At 40.9% G+C, this 20,979-nt stretch overlaps 1 protein-coding gene across 6 annotated transcripts in view; it reads right to left on the bottom strand.

Annotated features, from left to right (window-relative positions):
* Positions 1 to 20,979, bottom strand: part of LOC137296232 (uncharacterized) — a 113,697-nt gene that overhangs the window by 73,457 nt on the left and 19,261 nt on the right. For 5 of the 6 annotated variants that reach the window (XM_067828014.1, XM_067827972.1, XM_067827981.1 and 2 more), the window contains exons 3-5: positions 20,760 to 20,856; positions 6,024 to 6,193; positions 4,246 to 4,324 (exon numbers count right to left, since the gene is read on the bottom strand). In XM_067828014.1, the coding sequence (XP_067684115.1) occupies positions 4,246 to 4,324; positions 6,024 to 6,193; positions 20,760 to 20,856 (346 nt within the window). Of the gene's footprint in view, positions 1 to 4,245; positions 4,325 to 6,023; positions 6,194 to 13,846; positions 14,133 to 20,759; positions 20,857 to 20,979 lie in introns of those variants that run through there. The other variant, XM_067828006.1, reaches the window with a different exon arrangement.

Genomic DNA, 20,979 nt, shown 5'->3' with positions numbered 1-20,979 from the left:
TACCCCTTAATATCACTACCTTCTACCAGTACCTATCAATACCACTACTCTATATCTGTACTTATCAACACCACTACCTTCATTCTGTACCCCTAAACACCACTACCACACATCTGCACCCCTAAACACCACTACCACCCATCTGCACCCCTTAACACCACTACCACCCATCTGTGGCCCTAAACACCACTACCACCCACCTGTACCCCTAAACACAACTACCACCCATCTGTACCCCTAAACACAACTACCACCCATCTGTGCCCCTAAACACCAATACCACCCATCTGTGCTCCTAAATACCACTACCACCCATCTGTGCCCCTAAACACCACTATCACCCATCTGCACCCTTAAACACCACTACCACCAACGTGCACCCCTAAACACCACTACCATCCATCTGCACCCCTAAATACCATTACCACCTATCTGCACCCCTAAACACAACTACCACCCATCTGTAGCCCTAAACACAACTACCACCCATCTGCACCCCTACTCTCCATTTGTGCCCACCAATACCAAGACTCTCCACCTGAACCTATCAATACCACTAACAGGCTCGATCTGTTACCTATAAATACCACTACCTCAATCTGTACCCCTAAATACCACGACCTTCCAACTGTACCCCTCAATACCAGTACTCTCCACATCTACCTACTAGTACCAGTGTCCTACACTAGTATCTATCAATACCCCTACAATCCATCTGAACCCTTAATCCCACTACTCTCCATCTGTAACCATCAATACCACCTGAGGTACACACTGCCTCCAACACATTCTCAAGGTGTAACTGTTTCAAGTGTAGATTTAAGTCCATGAGAATAGGCCAGCAGTAATTGTCAGTGTCTGATTCCCACTGCATGAACAGAGATATTGTGTGACCATCTGATGGCTCAGCTACACAACAAGTATCACTGGCAGGACAAAGTGCACAGGATATCATAAACTCCATACTCTTCCCACATACAGATCACTTACCATTAAAAACATAAAGCACAAACTTGCCATTTCTGAACATAGCTTTAACATACAGCATCAGAGATTGTTGATTAAGCAAAGGGTTCATATATTTCTGGTGACTTTTCCTTGATAGATCAAATCATTGATGGATGAGGAATGAAAAAGACGTGTTGTTTTACAAGGGTACCACAAGAGATAAGGTAAATGATGAGTGTATATCCTGCCAAAGCATCAGAACAACAAGCCGTCTGCTGACATAACATATTCCTGTACAATTAGGATATCCTGTGTGTCCTTCCAATCCCTACGGGGTCAAGTGTGTAATAAGGAGGCTGGAGGCTGTTATTGACCCCTGGTCAGCAGAATCACATGACTTTGAAGCTCACAACAGCCATGGCAGCAGTCAGCTGTAACTTTCACATACAGATACAGACAGAGATGGGTGGTCTTAGACACCCTGTGTAATATCTACCAGTGGTGAATCTGCCTGCAGTCATCCAGGGAGGAACTAGGCTGATGATGGTAGTTACTGCCTACCAATCACCACACCACACACAAATACAACACAACAGTCCTGCAGTAACACTGGAGTCTCCTTACCTAAATTGTTTACTTTCAATTAAAATGCTTCTGCTCTTTCACAATATGATAACTGATTTGTTCTCATCTGAACTGAGAATCACTGCTTCAGGAAAACAATCAAGCATGGATACCATCATATACACTTCAACTGCTTCAACTTGGAATCTTCAACAATTTCATATCCTGAAATGCAATTCACTGAAAAACAATTACTTATAGATGAACTTCCATATTACAATGGAAGCAACATTTTAGTGCTAACACCATTATAAGCAAGTATCCATACAAAAATTATTCCTGTTCATCATACAAGCTTCTAAATGCAACTAAAAGAAACCACTGGAAAGCCAGACAAATCCACTGTGACAGTAGTCCCTGCTACTATATCTTCTTCCTAACAACTCTGAGTTGTGTTTCATTAGTTCTTGGTGACAAGATATCCTCATTGCTCCTCATCACACAGGAGTTCTAGGAATCTCAGACAATTCAGTACACGTCACTCCAGGATGCATCTTCTTGTACAATCAGGAATTGACTGAGTACACAGGGAGCTCTTTCTAAACACACAGGCAAGGTGGACACTTTTATTTCTGGGTTCAACATGTTCTCATGAACATTTCTTTTAAAATTCAGCAAGGATCTACATCAAATCATATTTCACTCTGTGAATGTTGTGAAACTGCACTTCTTAACTTCATCAACCTAAAAAGACCCTGAATATCTGGGAGTTGAAGGATGTAAAATACTCAAGATATTTTAGCTCAACAAAAAGCACTAGATATATTATATGACACAATACCCATTACTCTGCTATTTGTCTTACTTGATGATGATTTTACTGACTGTGGTGAAGACAAGAATAAATATCCCTCTATACCACTACCTTCCACCTAAACTGTACTACCCCTTAAATACATACCTTACTACCACTACCCTCCTTCTGTATACTACCACTACCCTCCTTCTGTACTAGTAAGTAAGCTTCAGATAAGATTTAGCTAGTGTGTACTGTACCTACGGTATATTGTTTCAGTGGGTTTTATGAATGTTGAGTGAGTATTTCATTTCTGCTCTCAAATATGTCTCATTGATTTTACTCAGGTAAGTACATGCCATTGAGTGAGTTTACTAAGCAGATATGTGCTGCCTTATGTCATACCTAATCAGATTTAACTTAAATATAAAGGAAATGATTTCACAAAAACTCACTCATCCTATATTGACAGTACAACACTAGTCCCATGTCCTATACTAACAGCACAACCAGATAGCAACTGGTGTCTTTTTCATTATCCAAGCAATTTTTCTGTATGCATATGTTTTAAACTCTGTGCACATCTAACATTTTTAATGCAGAATTGGTATGCAACAAATATTTTTCAGTGTGTAATTGGAAGGTGTCTATGCGTATTTTACCTGGATATGCAGTTTATCTGTGCCCCTTCAACTGTACCCCTATATACCCTCAATACTGTCAGACCCTATTTTTATTTTATATTTACATCATTACTTTTGACCTGTACCCTTTTATCCTAACACTAATATGTACCCCTCAATACCACTACCCTCACATCACTGATTTACCCAACGTTTCTTCCATTAAGGATAGCCCACAGCAGACAACTCCTCCTCCTTCTGCCACAAATGTACACAATACTAAAGGTAAAGAAGCCATGCATAAGAATGTTATGAAGAAAACACCTGTTAGTTCTTACTGAGGCTATTAAGGTCTACACTTTAACAGAGGGACAATATTAATGTATCAAGATTTTAGTCACTTGATTGGTGCTTACTGAATTGTACCTTGGTTCCTAGTTGTACCACTGCTAAAAGAGACACCAGCATCTCAAATAGAATACCTCTTTCAGTAAAAATGTCAAAATTTACTAAAGTTAAAATAACACGTCCACTGATATATGTGTTACTCTTTGATATAAGGACTATCTAGGTAAACAAACCTTTCAACAAAACACACTAAGCTAATGAAATCAAACTAGCTAATTATTGGCCCATACTTACTTTCCAAATCTGTAAATCAACAGTAAAAGTTCATATGAAAAGTAGGCTGCATAAATGACAGGAATGATTCTACCCTACTCCCAGCAGTAGAGCAGTGTCTCCACCTGAACACAGGCTCTTGAATCTGTGTAAGGCTCGGATTCCTCACAACCACAACCACAATATATATATCCATCCACCCTCATATCAACACAGTCCTCACCCTCACAATGAATAATGCTAAAATATTCTGCAAACTGTTTGTTGAAGCATTTAGCCCATTACTCAGTTTTCTGCAGTGTTTACTTGTTAAGTATAAGACCCTCATTAAAAATATCCCTGCTTGGTACACAGTTATATCGGATTATCCTGTTACACTGAGATGGTAGATACAGTGTGGTGGATACAATTTAGAGGGGAAGCTACATGCCCTGCATACATGACGACACAGAGAACCTCATTGTAGCTGAAAAATCACGGGAACTGACCATTATTTACATTTATTTGCTCTTGCCCTATGGCACAAGGAGGTTAATGGCAATAATATCATTTCATAACAATCTAGAAAATCAGTAGTTTTGTATTCATTACCCATACTGGATATCAACCAGCATTGTAGTACATGCTATTCACATGCCCTTGTTACAATCCTCAGTACAGAGGAAAGCAAAGAAATGTCTTGGAATAACTTACCTAATTCCAGTCGTCTCCGAAGCTGACGCATAGAATTCCTGATTTTCCTCTTCTCTTCAAAATCTTCTGTGACTGCAAGCTGAAAGCAAGTAAATCAGGTTACTACCAGTCATATGTCTCAGCACCAACTTTCACTTATACAACAGCAATTGTCATAAAATTCAAAAAGTCAGAAGCATTGTGGCCAAAGCCTATTAAACACACACGATCCCACCCAACCATCACAAAATTGGCAATGTTTCTTTAATCAAACTAAATTGAAGTGTTATCCTGTTGTGAGGTTATTTGTTGGGACAATATTGATAGAGTGTTGGTGTGTTGTGTGGGACTTGTCTCTCATCGATTCTAGCTGTGTACAGACAGAACTCCTTTCACCTCCACACCAAGGTGTCTGGGGGGTAATCCCAATGTCCACCGACTCACCTGACTTACAGATGCACCACAAACTTCAACATATCTTCATCACACTCCAGGATTTGGGGCTTCTGGGCTTCCTACCTACTTCTGTATATCGGTAGTTATACACTGGGATAGTTGGTGACTTGTGTATATCGGTAGTTATACACTGGGATAGTTGGTGACTTGTGTATATCAGTAGTTATACACTGGGATAGTTGGTGACTTGTGTATATCGGTAGTTACACACTGGAATAGTTGGTGACTTGTGTATATCGGTAGTTACACTGGAATAGTTGGTGACTTGTGTATATCGGTAGTTACACACTGGAATAGTTGGTGACTTGTGTATATCGGTAGTTACACACTGGGATAGTTGGTGACTTGTGTATATCAGTAGTTATACACTTGGATAGTTGGTGACTTGTGTATGTCAGTAGTTACACACTGGGACAGTTGGTGACTTGTGTATGTCATTAGTTATACACTGGGATAGTTGGTGACTTGTGTATATTGTTAATTCTACACTTGGACAGTTGGTGACTTGTGTATTTCGTTACTTATACACTGGCATAGTTAGTGACTTGTGTATATTGGTAGTTCCACACTGAGATAGTTGTAGACTTACGTATATTGGTAGCTCTACACTGGCATAATTGGTGACTTGTGTATATTGGTTTCTCATGTAAGGAAGTTTCTACTGAATTCCAAAACATTGATAACCTGATAAAATATACACCAGGAACAACATGTCACATGAAAATCTGGCTCTTTTTGAAGCTGATCACAGAGGGTTTTTGTGTCAGTTTATAACTATGGTTGAAACCTGATTTAACCACTTCCAAACAACCAGCAGCTGACATGACCAACACCAAAGATTAGGCAAAGACTGTCCAACATCAGCTGCACAGGTCACAGTGACCCAGTTCCTTGATGCAGAAGGCGTAATCATGGTGAAATATTAGCAAATAGGCCAGAGAACATGACGACCAATGCAGCACTTTCACACTATCACAGGATTTAGATGACTTGCATGTGACATATGTGTGTTTCAGGTGCAGGTGTATATTTGTCATATATAGTGTCATTTTGAGAAAACTAACTGCAATATTCACAATAAAAACACTGTGATAAGCACTTCCCATTACTATCAGACTGTGACTACACTGAATGCCACACAAATACCAGTTTCTTGTCATGTCTACAATACGCCAGAAGCATCAGTGTTAATCTGCTGCTGTGGCATGACCTTTAGATGTGGCTGTAGGAGTGTTAACAATTGCTGAACTGCTGAAGGCAATTATGGATGGCTGACAGTCCAGTAATCAGTATAAACACTGGCCACACAGGGAACTATCTGCTACATGCTGAAGACAACCTACCAGTGTTCTGAATTCTTCAAGCGTGTCTATCTGGTCATAGTCCAGGTGTAGTTTGGCTCTACCAGTAGCGCTGTCTTTCTGGACACTAGTGGAGGTTGTGTCCCTTGGAGAAAGGCCATGGGTACTACGTGTAAATTTGCTGTCATCCAAGTTGCTCTTCTTCAAATGACCTGAAAACAGAACAACTGATGACTACATCTCCTTATAAGGTTGGCCTTGACCTGACAGTCTCTCTGTAATCAGGAATATGGAATGTTGATCATCTGAAGGAATGTAAATGTTACATCTCATTGGTGGCCAGATTTCTGATCCCCAGGATTTGATACTTCATGTAAAAAATGTTTATGTAAGTTTGTATTTTATTCTAAAATACATTTCTGCAGCAAGCTACCTTGTATGATTACACAATGCCATTTAGAAAGTGCATGGGGAAGTCGCGGTGGCTGAGCGGGCTAGGTGGCTGACTTTGTGTGCTGGCGACTCGGTGCCTGACTCTGAGGGTGTGGGTTCGAATCCCGGATGGGACTCAACCAAAAAAGTACTAGAATTTGTACTTTACTGAGAAAGTGAAATCCCAAATATGACATATGTTGCAAGCTACCTTGTATGTGTACAAATCAAGTCTAAATCATTTTAATATGTTTCCATGTTTAATTCATACTGTATACTCATATTTGGACATTAATTTTGAGTAGCACTGCAGAAAAAATAAAGCAGAATTTTCTTTGGTATTAATATACATTAAAAAGTCTGGTTTTACAGAATGATTTTGATATCATTCAAATGTCCACAAAAATATGGTGCAAAAAGCTGTACAATCTTTGTACTTTAAAACATCATATGTGATGTGCAGTGTAAAATTACACTTTGTGAGGAACATTATGTTTTAATTGTCCTCGTGATCACAGTGTTGTCCCACACATTACATCCTATCACTGCTTTTGTCACACTACCTAGTTTACAGTCCTTCAAACCAGTGAGTAGAAAGGTAGTTCATAACTCAACATTTATCTTGCCATCAGGCACAGGGTATATTTTTACCCACCAGAAGATAAAAGTGAAAAGAAAACTCTTCCAAGCTGGTGTTCCTGCTAGAGCTTCCATGATAAAACCTATTGAGCATCTAAACAATAAACATGGCTGAGATAAATGTGGCCAGGGCCAACTAGCCACAGCAGGAAGACATACACGGCTGTACTGTTGTCCTTTGTGGCGGCAGATCAATAACCACTTTCCCCCACACAATCACTATAATTACCAGTCATTACTGCTGTATCTACATTCACATACAAAGATCAAGAAATGTTTGTCAAAGCTGACATGCAAGGACAATTATAACTTCCTGCAAATTGAGCATTGGAGAGATAACTGACAACTTGTTCAATCAAATTGTGGGTGTGTGAGTGGAGAGTGTATGTGATTAAGCATGTGTGTGGATGGTGTGTGGAATTTGTGTGTGAAAAGAAAGAGAGGGAGAGGGAGAGAGAGTTTGTGGGGGTGGGATAGGGAGCGAGTTGTGACTGGAGTGTGGGTGTGAGTTGAAAGTACATAGATAAGAATATGGGTTGGTGACTGGAACAATAGGAAGGTGAGTGCGAGGAATGTGGGTGTGACTGGTTTGATGCTTTCCCAATACATATATCACACAATGGTTTTTGAGTAGCACTGCAGAAAAAATAAAGCAGAATTTTCTTTGGTATTAATATACATTAAAAAGTCTGGTTTTACAGAATGATTTTGATATCATTCAAATGTCCACAAAAATATGGTGCAAAAAGCTGTACAATCTTTGTACTTTAAAACATCATATGTGATGTGCAGTGTAAAATTACACTTTGTGAGGAACATTATGTTTTAATTGTCCTCGTGATCACAGTGTTGTCCCACACATTACATCCTATCACTGCTTTTGTCACACTACCTAGTTTACAGTCCTTCAAACCAGTGAGTAGAAAGGTGTGTGTGTGGAATTTGTGTGTGAAAAGAAAGAGAGGGAGAGGGAGAGAGAGTTTGTGGGGGTGGGGTAGGGGGGTAGGGGTATGTGTGAGCGAGTTGTGACTGGAGTGTGGGTGTGAGTTGAAAGTACATAGATAAGAATATGGGTTGGTGACTGGAACAATAGGAAGGTGAGTGCGAGGAATGTGGGTGTGACTGGTTTGATGCTTTCCCAATACATATATCACACAATGGTTTATGTGCCCATTTTAGCTGGAAGAAACATTGTTTGAATCAAAGAAAATAGTTTCAGCAGTACGTGTGTGGTTCATAAATAGTCCCTCACACTGGCCAGCCAAGCCTTTCTTAGGAAGGCTAACAGATGAACACGCAACATTTTGTTCACATAATGGTGCTGTTCACAGAATATTTCAAAGGAATGAACACACACACTGAAAGGTAGATCCTGAAAGGAGCACAACCGTCAATTTCAGTCTAAGTCAAAGTTATTGTCCCATATTTTAATCAGAATTGAAAAATTACCAAAAGGCACAAATACATCACTAGACCAAGCAATGTGCAAAGTTTGCTGAAGAAATAGTGAACAGGTTTCACAATGTACCAGTACACCTGCAGAGCATCTATGTGCCAAGTTTGGTGAATAAATATTAAACGGTTTTTAAGTTCTGCTCCTGAAAAGATAAATGTGCACAGACGGACACACTCCATTATGAAGTGGAAATCCAGTTTCACCACCAAGGTTTGTTCACCACCAAGTCTTATTATACCTCCAGGTGGACCCCAAGTAACACTTATATCCCTGCCTGGACTATCACCATGCTTCATCCAGTCTCTCTCCACCACGACCTGTGTGGGTATTTGCTTGTATTTACAAAGCCATGCTCTGTGACATGTGATTCATGAATGTGGATTTGTTCCCTGTGGTCCATATATCCATGCCACCTTTCCCTCATGGACAGATCTGATTACCTGTGTAAATTCCACCCAGGAGAGTAGGCCTCATATTGTTCACCAAATTGAACAACATTACCTACTACTGACTTTGAAGACATCTCTTTATGGGGACCAAAAGGCCTGGTGTAGAGTTACCTGGATGCCTGCCCCCTGTAAAGTGGGTGATGGAGAGAACACGGGTATGTATCTCCAGGCAACTATGGGGTGGCTGGGGTCAGGTTGCAGGGGCGATGATGATCCCCATCAACATAATCAGTGGGAGAGATGCAAAATCAGGCAGTTAACAGAGGTCAGGCCCTCGAAACACAGCTGGACTTTCAACATACAATAGAAGAGCATCTGTATAATTGTCTTTATAAATGAAAAACATTCTGATACATTAAGATTCAATCCTAGAAAAGAAAGGGGATCATGTTGACTGTAATTTGTGTAGTTGAGGTCAGCCATAGGAAGCTTCATGCTAGACAGCTAGTATCAGAGTGTGAACATGTTTGAAGGTGGCCTATACTGATCCTAGAGGAATGCAAATCTGTGTACATAGTCTGAACAGCCTTGTGTTGTGTCCTTCAGTTGTCTCCAATCAGTTGGATACAAGGGATAATCACCTGCAAACAGCCACTCTACCTACACTACAGTGCCAGATCACAAGGGTGGATGAGAGTTCACCAATCGCACTCATTCAGTCTGGGCAAGGATGGGAGCTAGTGTGAGTGGTGGAGAGTCAGTGTGCTGAGTGGAAAGCTAGTGTGAGGAGTGGAGAACGTGTGTGAGGGTGGGGAACCAGTGTGAGAGGCATGGAGCCAGCATGACAGGTGGAGAGTCAGTGTGAAGGGTAGAGATAGAGAGCCAGTATGAGGGGTGGGGAACCTGTGTGAGGGGTGGAGAGGTAGTGTGAGGTAGTGGAGCCAGTGTTAGGGGTGGGCAACCTGTGTGAGAGGTGTGGAGCCAGTGTGAGGGTATGGAGCCAGTATGAGGGATGGAGAATCAATGTCAGGAGTGGAGGGACAGTGTGATGGCTGTGAAGGACTGCTGTTCCCATTCAAAGCAGAGAGTTGGGAAATCAGTATTGTATGTTGGACATTGGTGAGACTGGTAAGCGAGGCTGATAGGTTAGGCCAGGGATAATCTACAACAGAGATAGGTCACTCGCTTTCTTTCTTTACCATTTGTACTAATTAACCTGTGCCTCGTCATGCTCCAACGTACACAGTGACTACTTCAGCTGTGTTTAACTGAACTTCAGCCAGTTTATTGCATCAGTCGGAATTTTACAATGAATGAACAGTAAGAATTAAGAGCAAGACTTATGTGAATGAATGAGAGAAAGAAACACATAAAAGAAAGAAGTAGGTGAATGAATGAAAGAATAAATGATACATGATTCCTTCCCACACATGTTAAAGAACAACATGTAGCATTTCAGTGGCAGATCAGAACAGATCGCCGATATGTCATATTTTGCACAAACCTCAATTACACCCTAACAATTTTTTCAAGTCATAAAACTATTGCTATTACTTGCAAATACCTTCCAACTAAAACTAGTGACAAAACAGTTAACTTATCTTCTTTATGTAGGATTTCAGCGGTTACAACACTCAGTGAATTTAATCAGCTGCTGAAAATAAACTGGGCTCAATCTTAAATACTACACTGCCACCATATTGGCTACACTGGTTATGTAATGACCGGAAACATATGCTTTTCGGGGAGTTTCTTCTCCCTCTATATATAGTCTCCCTGGTTAGGCCAATTAGCCAAATATGCATCAGGTTATGGCCTGAAATGTTGTGTTTGTGATGAAAATATCACACATGGGTAGTGTCTTGTGGACTACATAAGTACACAACAGATGATACTGTTGTGGATGGGTTGTACAAATATATAAACTTATCTGTAAAGGAAGTGGCACATGGCTGACAGAGACAGGAGTTTGCAGTAAGATATTTGTCAATCCCACACTACACACAGTGTTTTAGCCTTCTCTTCTGACCAGGCTATGAGCTATGGTGAGCTGACCTTCTGGCTTCCAGTGTCACTCCCAATATTAGGCACACACTGAGACACAGGTGATAGCTTCAGTCTGAAAGCCATCAAGGCTGGGGTAGATTGACAGCTGAAGAGAGCACTTTGATATTCCATCATACCTGTATACAAGATTAAGGCAATTTAGCCCAGCTCTCCAGCTGAGAGGGAGCTGGGTGTGTAATCTCTCCCAAGATCATTGTCTCCACTCACCCATATGTTACACACTGCACCTGATAAAGTCCCCTATTTCACTGGTCAGTGCATACTTTCAATATCGTATTCTTTGTCAGTATAATGTATCCTTCACATCAGTATAGCTATATCAGAGGCGTGTGATTTGTCGTCTAATCACACAGCAATAAATCTCAGCTGATAGATGCACTGCCCAATGTTTTCATACCCTTGTCAAGAATTCAAAGCCTATACTACCTGTGGGTAAGTTCTCTTTTCTGCCTGTGATATTTCCCTATACAACCTATGGGTATCTTCCCTTTTCTATACGTGATATCTTCCTTGCACTACCTCTGTGTCGTTTCCCTTTTCTACATGTGATATCTTCCTCATACTACCTGTGGGTACTTTCCCTTTTTAACATGTGTTATTTTCCTTACACTACCTGTGGGTATCTTCCCTTTTCTATATGTGATATCTTCCTTACACTACCTGTGTGTAGTTTCCCTTTTCTACATGTGATATCTTCCTTATACTACCTGTGTGTAGTTTCCTTTTTCAACGTGTGATATCTTCCTTAGAATACCTGTGGGTACTTTCCCTTTTCTACACGTGGCATCTTCTTTATACTACCTGTGTGTAGTTTCCCTTTTCAAAATGTGATATCTTCCTTATACTACCTGTGTGTAGTTTCCCTTTTCTACATGTGATATCTTCCTTACACTACCTGTATGCCATTTCCCTTTTCTGCAGGTGATATCTTCCTTACACTACCCATAGTTACCTTCCCTTCTACATATGTGGTATCTTCCTTTTACTATCCCTTTTCTACAGGTGATATATTCCCTATAGTTCCTTATGGGTAGCTTCCCTTTTCCACATGTGATATCTTCCTCATACTACCCAATGGGAAAGTTTTCTCCTCTACATGTGATATCTTCCCTATAATACCAGTGGGTATCTTCCCTTTTCTACATGTGATATCTTCCCTATAATACCAGTGGGTATCTTCCCTTTTCTACATGTGATATCTTCCCTATAATACCAGTGGGTAGCTTCCCTTTTCTACATGTAATATCTTCCCTATAATACCAGTGGGTATCTTTCCTTTTCTACATGTGATATCTTCCCCAAAACTACCTGTCGGTACGTTCTCATTACAATCCATTTAATATCTTCTGTTTACTAACCATTTAATATCTTCTCTTTATTATCCAAAGATACCCTCCCCGCACACACGTTTTAGCCATTCTGATATCATCCCTTTACTTCCCAAGTCATACATTCTTGTTACAACCCATTTAATATCTTCTCTTCACAACCCATTTCATATTTTCTGTTTACAACCCAATTAATATCCTGTGTTTACCACCCATTTGATATCCTCTGTTTACAAGCCATTTAATATCTTCGGTTTAACTATCCATGTGATATCCCTCTTTTTTCTCATTTGATGTTGTCCCTTTAACTTGTTTGAGTGGCATTTTACAAGTTGAGATGTACTAATTAGGACAACATTTTATGTACAACAACTTGCGTGAGTGTCACTCCTGCTTGTCAACAGTGCAAGAATCTGTATTGAAACGTCACACTTGTGCAATTAAAGAAGTTGTTATCCATGAAATATTGTTCTAATCTGTCATCCCCTTACTTACAAAATCATTTATTCCCTTTACCAGCCATTTAATATCTTCTGCTTACAACCCATGTGATGTCCTCTGTTCACTATCCATGTGATATCACTATCTTTTTAGTAATGTGATATCATCCCTTTACTTAAAATATCATCCTTTCCCTTTACAACCCATATATGTCCTGTTTACTATCAAAGTTATATTTCTTGTTTACTATTAATGTGATATATCTTGTTTACTATCCATGTGATATCTCATTTACTACCCATTTGTCTACTAACCAAGTGATATCTCCTGTTTACTAAGCATGTGATATCTTCTGTTTACTACCATGTGATATTTCTTGTTTTCTATCCAAGTGAAAGCTCCTGTTTATTATCCATGTGATATCTCCTGTTTACTATTAATTTAAGATCTTCTGTTTACCACCTACTTATTTTGCTCTGTTTACAACCCATTTCATATCCTCTACCATCATACAGATTAAATCTTACTTATCAATAACAAAATACACAAACAGTCTAAAAGCAAAGTGGCTGAATATCCAGCCAAACTTCTCTACATTTCTCAGTTTATAGTCTTTTGTGTGAGAGATCAAAGTTTTTAACAGTGAAAAAAAATGACACAAAGGCATTTCCCATTATCCTTTCTTTATGAATTTGCCTAATATGCCATTGCAAACTCCATCATGAAAGATTTCTTCTGAATGTGTGAAAGGGGCCAAATTTGAACATTTAATCAAATATGAAAATAAACAATGGCCCTAAGATAGTCTTTCTCAATGTACCTGAACTACATTGTCTTTCCTTCCACCCAGCATTTTCTACTATGTCTAAATGAGGTTAGTCCAGGTTGTCATGAGTTCTGAATGTCCCACCTCACTAGGGCTCCTTTTTCAGTTTAAATGGACTTATGTTATTTGTGTTAAAACTATACCTACTCAGAGACTAGGTGTTGGTTCAGCCCTGAGATACTACCCTGACACTGACAGTAGGATAACAGAGTCTGTCTGACCAGCCTCTATATCAAGTGTAACATGTCCTCAGTGGGGCCATATTCCAACCTCATCACCACACTTACCTGCTTTACTTCTAGCAGATGTACCTCTTTTCTGCCTGGACAGAGAAGCCATGATCCTGGGATATACCTGTCTGTAGTCACACAGTATCAAAAGTCCACATAGTATCACCACAATATCATGTCTGGGACGGACAACACAATCCACTCTGTCTAACTACAGACACCCAATTAATTACCTATGTTGTGTGCCCAGTGTACAGTTCTCCCACTTATGGTGAATGGTGTCCTCCTCTGAACAAATACATCTCTCCAGCCATTACCATACACACCATCAAATCACTTATATGCATATATGTCAATCCACTCAAATTCCTGTCGTGATATGAGCCCTAGGTGAAGCATACAGTTATGTGTGATTGTCATTCACTGCACACATTAATGCTGGTATTTGTTGTGTAATCAGTGACAGAGAGTACAAAACTTCACAATGATATTTGCTTGCTGTGACTGACTGTGACGTGAATGGAGTGAGTTGCTCTCTGCAAATGTTGACAAAGGGTGCAACGGGTGAGAGGTCAACCTGCAGCCATCACAAGGATCATGTACTCAGGTCAGGTGGGTCATTCATCAAATGGATTACTACTCTTCTGGAGGAGAATTCAAATGCTGCATATACATGATGACTGCGAGTATATTCCACCTGTCTGTTGGCACATGAGTGAGACCTGGTGTAAAGATGTGACAGCTTGGTGACACAGAGCACAGAGTCTCTCAAAGTACACTCCACAGTCTTGTAGCATGCCTCCTTCAGAGGTGTCAATCCGGGTACCAGTCAGGTTCATCTCTTTAGCAGAGAATGGCCTTACTTGGGAGAGGTTCGCAAATCCACCACATAAAAGAATGATATGTTAATCTCTCTGAACATCTCCCTCCTTCCTTCAGCATATTGTAGATCAGAAACATGACAGAAAGCTGTAATTGTCCAGAAATAATGTTCTTCCATTAACAAAGCTTGTACTGAGAGGAAAGTATAATGCCAGGTAGTAATCCAGCATCACAGCCACACTGGCATCACTGGATGTAGTGTAGCTGAGATTGACTGACTGGCTGGCCAGCTGATGGGAGTTCCCTTGCTGCTCCTAAAACAAGGGACAAATGTGTTGACACTCCTGTTATGCTGACAAAGCTACCAGGATGCACACATGCGTCTTCTAGGTTTCCATCACTGTGAAGGCAAGAGTGTTTACAGAGTGACGGAGACATTTACAGAGTGACGCAATGTCTCCTCCGCCCTCTCACTGAAGGTCAGCCACTCTCACAGCAAACCGGAATACTGAAGGAATATACTACTCTTTTTTTTGAGTCAACAGTGTAGTGAACACAAAACAGAACAAAATTAATTTGAATGGCAGTTTTGTCTTGTCCAGTGTATACAACAAACAATATAGGAACTAAACATTCCCATCTATACAACATGAAATTTTCATACTTAGACATGCATCCTGATGGTATTATTGTCCAAGGCTGTAGCTAGAAGTACATTTCCACTACTACCCAAAAATACCCCACAGAGTCAGGTGTATCAATGGTAGCCACACCCTTCCTTACCGCAACAGTATCCACTTTGCCTTAAAAGTAAGTCAAACTAAAGCCACCCAACAGGAGCCACCCCAGCTTATCCCAGTCAACTTAAAGCCACCCAACAGGAGCCACCCCAGCTTAACCCAGTCAAATTAAAGCCACCCAATGGTAGCCACCCCAGCATAACCGAGTCAACTTAAAGCCACCCAACAGTAGCCACCCCAGCTTAATCTGGTCAACTTAAAGCCACCCAATAGTAGCCATCCATGCTTAACCCAGTCAATTTAAAGCCATCCAACAGTAGACAACCCAGCTTAACCTGGTCAACTTAAAGCCACCCAATGGTAGTCACCCCAGCTTAACCCAGTCAACTTAAAGCCACCCAACAGTAGACAACCCAGCGTAACCCAGTCAACTTAAAACCACCCAACAGTAGCCACCCCAGTGTAACCCAGTCAACTTAAAGCCATCCAACAGGAACCACCCCAGCTTAACTGAGTCAACTTAAAGCCACCCAATAGTAGCCATCCAAGCTTACCCCAGTCAACTTAAAGCCACCCAATGGTAGCCATCCCAGCTTAACCGAGTCAACTTAAAGTCACCCAACAGAAGCCATCCCAGCTCAACCCAGTCAACTTAAAGCCACCCAATAGTAGCCATCCCACCTTAACCCAGTCAACTTACAGCCACCCAACAGTAGCCACCAACATAACAGAGTCAACTTAAAGCCACCCAACAGTAGCCATCCCAGCTTAACCTAGTCAACTTACAGCCATCCAACAGTAGTCACCTCAGTTTAACCCAGTCAATTTAAAGGTACCCAACAAGAGCACTCACAGCTTAACCCAGTCAATGTAAAGCCAGCCAACTATAGCCATCCCCTACCTTACCCTGCCCCATCTCCCCACTCCCCTGTAAGTAGCCAGCACATCACAGCTACACTGGACAGGAATGCAGGCTTCATAAATACAATACATAAATATGACAATCCAGTTCACACAAGCCCTAGGCTGAAAATTAGTTAGTATGCTTAGGACAGCTTACAGAAACATGGGGCACTTGTTTTCAATGCAGCTTTTATTGCATTTCCAAACCTCTTTTTATTCTGTGTTAAACACTGAGTCTTTCGAACTCAATAGCTTGTATGTTCAACCTTGTTCGGGTCAAGTCTCCCATTCTCAGCAAATAATTTGACTTACTGAAAAGCCCAGCCTTAGCATTTCCCTAACTAAAGGAAATAGATATCACAATTACCAAACATTTGTAATTGCACAGTAACAAACCAGCAGTATATTTGCAATCTAGCTGGTTTCAAATTTGTGTCAACACCTGATTGTCGTAAATATTTGTTTGACCTCTAGAGGTGTGGAATGGCATTGAATGAAGGAGGTGTTGAAGGTATGGAGTTTACATGATATAAACATCAGACTGCTTACTCAACTGATCGCTTCATTCATGGCGACAGGTAATAGTAAGCCTTCCTGATCTAACAAGTTTCTGGTTGCTGACTACATGTCCATCGAAACCAAACTACAAACATCGTTCACCACGCTAATAGCCTCCTGTCAGTTCACATTTCGGAGGAGAGGATACATCTCAGTAGAGTCAAACTGTGAGCGAAATAAGTCAAATGTCAGCTCTCCCCTTATGACAGAATCTTGTATGGCAAGAGTCAAATTGTGCAATAACATGTCATCCTCACATGCGAACCAAATGTTCTAAAATATTTCCAATTAAAGTTCTCTTGAAGTGATATGGTCAGTAGCTCAGTCTCACCACAGACCATGTCAAAGGATATATATGTGCATGTTATCTTTCCTGTAAATTACAAACACAAACATCACACCACATCCCTTTGTTTGCAGATCATACATTAAAAAATGTCCATCCGCAAGAACTTCACAATTCATCCATTTACTGTCTTCAGTTTATACAGCTCCTTAAAGATATTATGTACATTTTTATCACAAAATGACATATCTTGTTACTACTTGGGTGTCCCATTAGCAATAAAGAAAGTATCACACAATGGAAAGAGTTCCGCTAGTACCCCTTTCTTTTTAGATAGTATATTTCCTCCGGGGGAGTAATATTCCAACACTGAAATGAATTCGCTGACTGTTTTCTTGATACCTGTTCTAGTTTATTCAATGTATATTTAGGGTGAGGTATGCTCACAGGTTGTAATTTTGGTTATTTTGTGTTGACTATGCGTATATTACACAACTTGGTAGAACATTTTTTAACCAAAGTCTTACACAGACAAGATGAGGGCAGCATGAAGCACAATGTCTGGAGAGACTCAGCGTACCCACGTTATATTGATGACAGCATCATTCGAGTCAATTATAGTCCTATACTAGTAAATGTAAAAATATATCAGAACAAAACTTGAGCTGTTTTGATTTAATTATTGAATGTTGAGATTATTGTTTTTATTCAACTTGTTCTTCTACAAGAAAACTCAATGTGGAACTATCACAAGGGCTAAAGCTATCACTGGTACAGTGTTTGTCAACTATTTGTACAGCACACATGTATTCACTCCACAAGGTGGAGTATGTTGTATGTCCCAATCACTAGCTATACAGGAGGAGACAGACGGCCTTTCCTGGCAGTAGGCTTGATCAGGAGCAGATGTGTCCTGAGTGATTGTGTACAACCAATGCCTCATAGAACCCTCTCCTGTTCTCCTTTTATTCAGCAGAGCTCTCTCTCCCCCCATCTCCACCCCCACCCCACCCAGGAGAACCCCATCCTGAGGGACCCCAAACAGTGTTGTCAGATTTTCACAAATACCAAAGCAGTCCAACATGCAGACAAGTACCAGAGACAAGGTAGCACTTGTAGGTGGAAGTTTTACTCATGAGTCACTGGTGGTGATCTATGTAAATGTTCTGATCACACCAGAGGTGGAAATATCCTGTACATTATTGTGCCAACACCAGGTACAGAAGCAGATTGAAATCAGGTGACAGTGAAAGAGCCCTGCAGACAAATGTCTGCTATAATGTGGACAAATGAAGACAAAGCACCCTCACAAATGTCTTCCTCCAGGCTGGTGTCAGTCAGGCGTGATGGTAATAAAACAGAGATCACTACCTTCAATAAGATTCAGCCAACCATTCATATAGGAACCAATAATTACCGCATCACATGATCATAGGTCTTAAAGAAATAACTGAACAACTTATTTGCTGGAATATGCCATGCATACCATTATGTCATTGTGTCCCAAGGAGACAAGCATAATATAATCATGTATGAGCTTCAGTCTGCATGTCGTTCTTAACAGTCTCGTAACTAAACTTCGGCCATCTTCTCCACAAAGCTTTATGGATCAGTGTGTGTGATAGCCCAGCTTAGGAGATCCAGGTCTGACACACAAATAAATGGTTTTGACTACTCACACTGTCAACATGATTAAGTCTGTCTCTGCTACATATTACCTTGGTCTAAACAAACCCCTCATAACTTGTGTGGCATTATCTGTTAAAGCAGAACATACTGATATTGTGTGATCAGGGCTCAAGCAGCTTCCACAGACCTGTGTTACACCCGTCTTAATAATATCTGAATAAACACTGAAACAAAGCATTGCTTAATTTCGACATACTGTTCACAATGCTCCTCCTGGATACACACAGTCCTGTCACATATTGCGGTCTTGCTACACATGTCAAACACTTGTGTCCTGCTACATGTGTCAAGCAAAGTTGTCTTATCTTTTGTGTAAAGCAGCATTATCTTATTAATTGTGTAAAGCAGTGCTGTCCTGCTACATGTGTCAAGCAGTGCTGTTCTGCTACATGTGTCAAGCAGTGCTGTTCTGCTATGTGTGTCTGGCAGTGTTGTCCTGCAACATGTGTCAAGCAGTATTGTCCTGCTCTGTGTGTCAAGCAGTGGTGTCTTGCTACAAGTGTCAAGCTGTGTTGTCCTGCTATGTGTGTCAAGCAGTGTTATCCTGCTAGGTGTGTCAAGCACAGTTGTTCTGATATTTGTGTCAAGCAGTGGTGTCCTGCTACAAGCGTCAAGCTGTGTTGTCCTGCTATGTGTGTCAAGCAGTGTTATCCTGCTACGTGTGTCAAGCACAGTTGTTCTGCTGTGTGTGTCAAGCAGTGGTGTCCTGCTACATGTGCCAAGCAGTGTTGTCCTGCTGTGTGTCAAGCAGAGTTGTCCTACTATGTGTGTCAAGCAGTGTTGTCCTGCTAGGTGTGTCAACCAGTGTAGTTCTGCTACCTGTGTAAAGCAGTGGTGTCCTGCTACATGTGTCAAGCAGTGTTGTTCTGCAACATATGTCAAGCAGTGTTGTTCTGCTACCTGCATCAAGCAGTGTTGTCCTGCTATATGTATCAAGCACTGTTCTCCTGCTGTGTGTCAAGCAGTGTTGTCCTGCTATGTGTGCCAAGCAGTGTCCTTCTGCTACATGTGTCAAGCAGTATTGTTCTGCTACATGCATCAAGCAGTGTTGTCCTACTATGTGTGTCAAGCAGTGGTGTCCGGCTACACATGTCAAGCAGTGTAGTCCTATGTGTCAAGCGGTGCTGTCCTGCTAGGTATGTCAAGCAGTGTTGTTCTGCTACATGTGTCAAGCAGTGTAGTCATGCCATGTGTTTCAAGCAGTGCTGTCCTGCTATGTATGTCAAGCAGTGTTGTCCTGATATTTGTGTCAAGCAGTGTTGTTCTGCTGCATGTGTCAAGCAGTGTTGTCCTGCTATTTGTGTCAAGCAGTGTCCTTCTGCTACATGTGTCAAGCAGTATTGTTCTGCTACATGCATCAAGCAGTGTTGTCCTACTATGTATGTCAAGCAGTGGTGTCCGGCTACACATGTCAAGCAGTGTAGTCCTATGTGTCAAGCGGTGCTGTCCTGCTAGGTATGTCAAGCAGTGTTGTTCTGCTACATGTGTCAAGCAGTGTAGTCATGCCATGTGTTTCAAGCAGTGCTGTCCTGCTATGTATGTCAAGCAGTGTTGTCCTGATATTTGTGTCAAGCAGTGTTGTTCTGCTGCATGTGTCAAACAGTGTTGTCCTGCTATGTGTGTTAAGCAGTGTTGTTCTGCTACATCTGTCAAGCAGTGTTGTCCTGCTACGTTTGTCATGCAGTTTTGTCCTGCTACATGTGTCAAGCAGTGCTGTCCTGCTAAGAAGGTGCCTCTGAGACAATGGTTCTCTAGTGGGATAGTTTTTAGGTGGCATTTGAGAAGGAATTCATTTGTTTGAACAGGAAAATGTTCAAATTATGATCAGATTCAAGAACAATTATCAGGACAGTATTGTTATGCTTAAAATAATACATAAATTCAAGACTTGTGATGGTCTTGTATGATTATGTTTGCCTGTCAATGTTTGAAGGGTCATCCTACAGAGAAAAAATAGTCTCAAAGATGTTACCTTCCTCAACTAGAATATCGTCTTCTCTGCTTTCACGAAGCTCCCTTATCCTGGTTCTAATTTTTCGTCTCTCCACAAATTCCGAGGATCTCAGCAACTGAAATATAGACCTTTCACAATGAAAAGCTGTCAAGAGACAGTATTACTGTGTATCACTGACAGTGTAATGCAACCATGCCTGGAGTGGGATACCAACAAATCATGTATTACTTGAACATAT

Source organism: Haliotis asinina, chromosome 1 (genome assembly GCF_037392515.1).
Source record: "Haliotis asinina isolate JCU_RB_2024 chromosome 1, JCU_Hal_asi_v2, whole genome shotgun sequence".
Classification (NCBI taxonomy): Eukaryota; Metazoa; Mollusca; class Gastropoda; order Lepetellida; family Haliotidae; genus Haliotis; species Haliotis asinina.
Note: the sequence above shows the minus strand (reverse complement) of the source record. Positions and strands in the feature narration are given on the sequence as shown.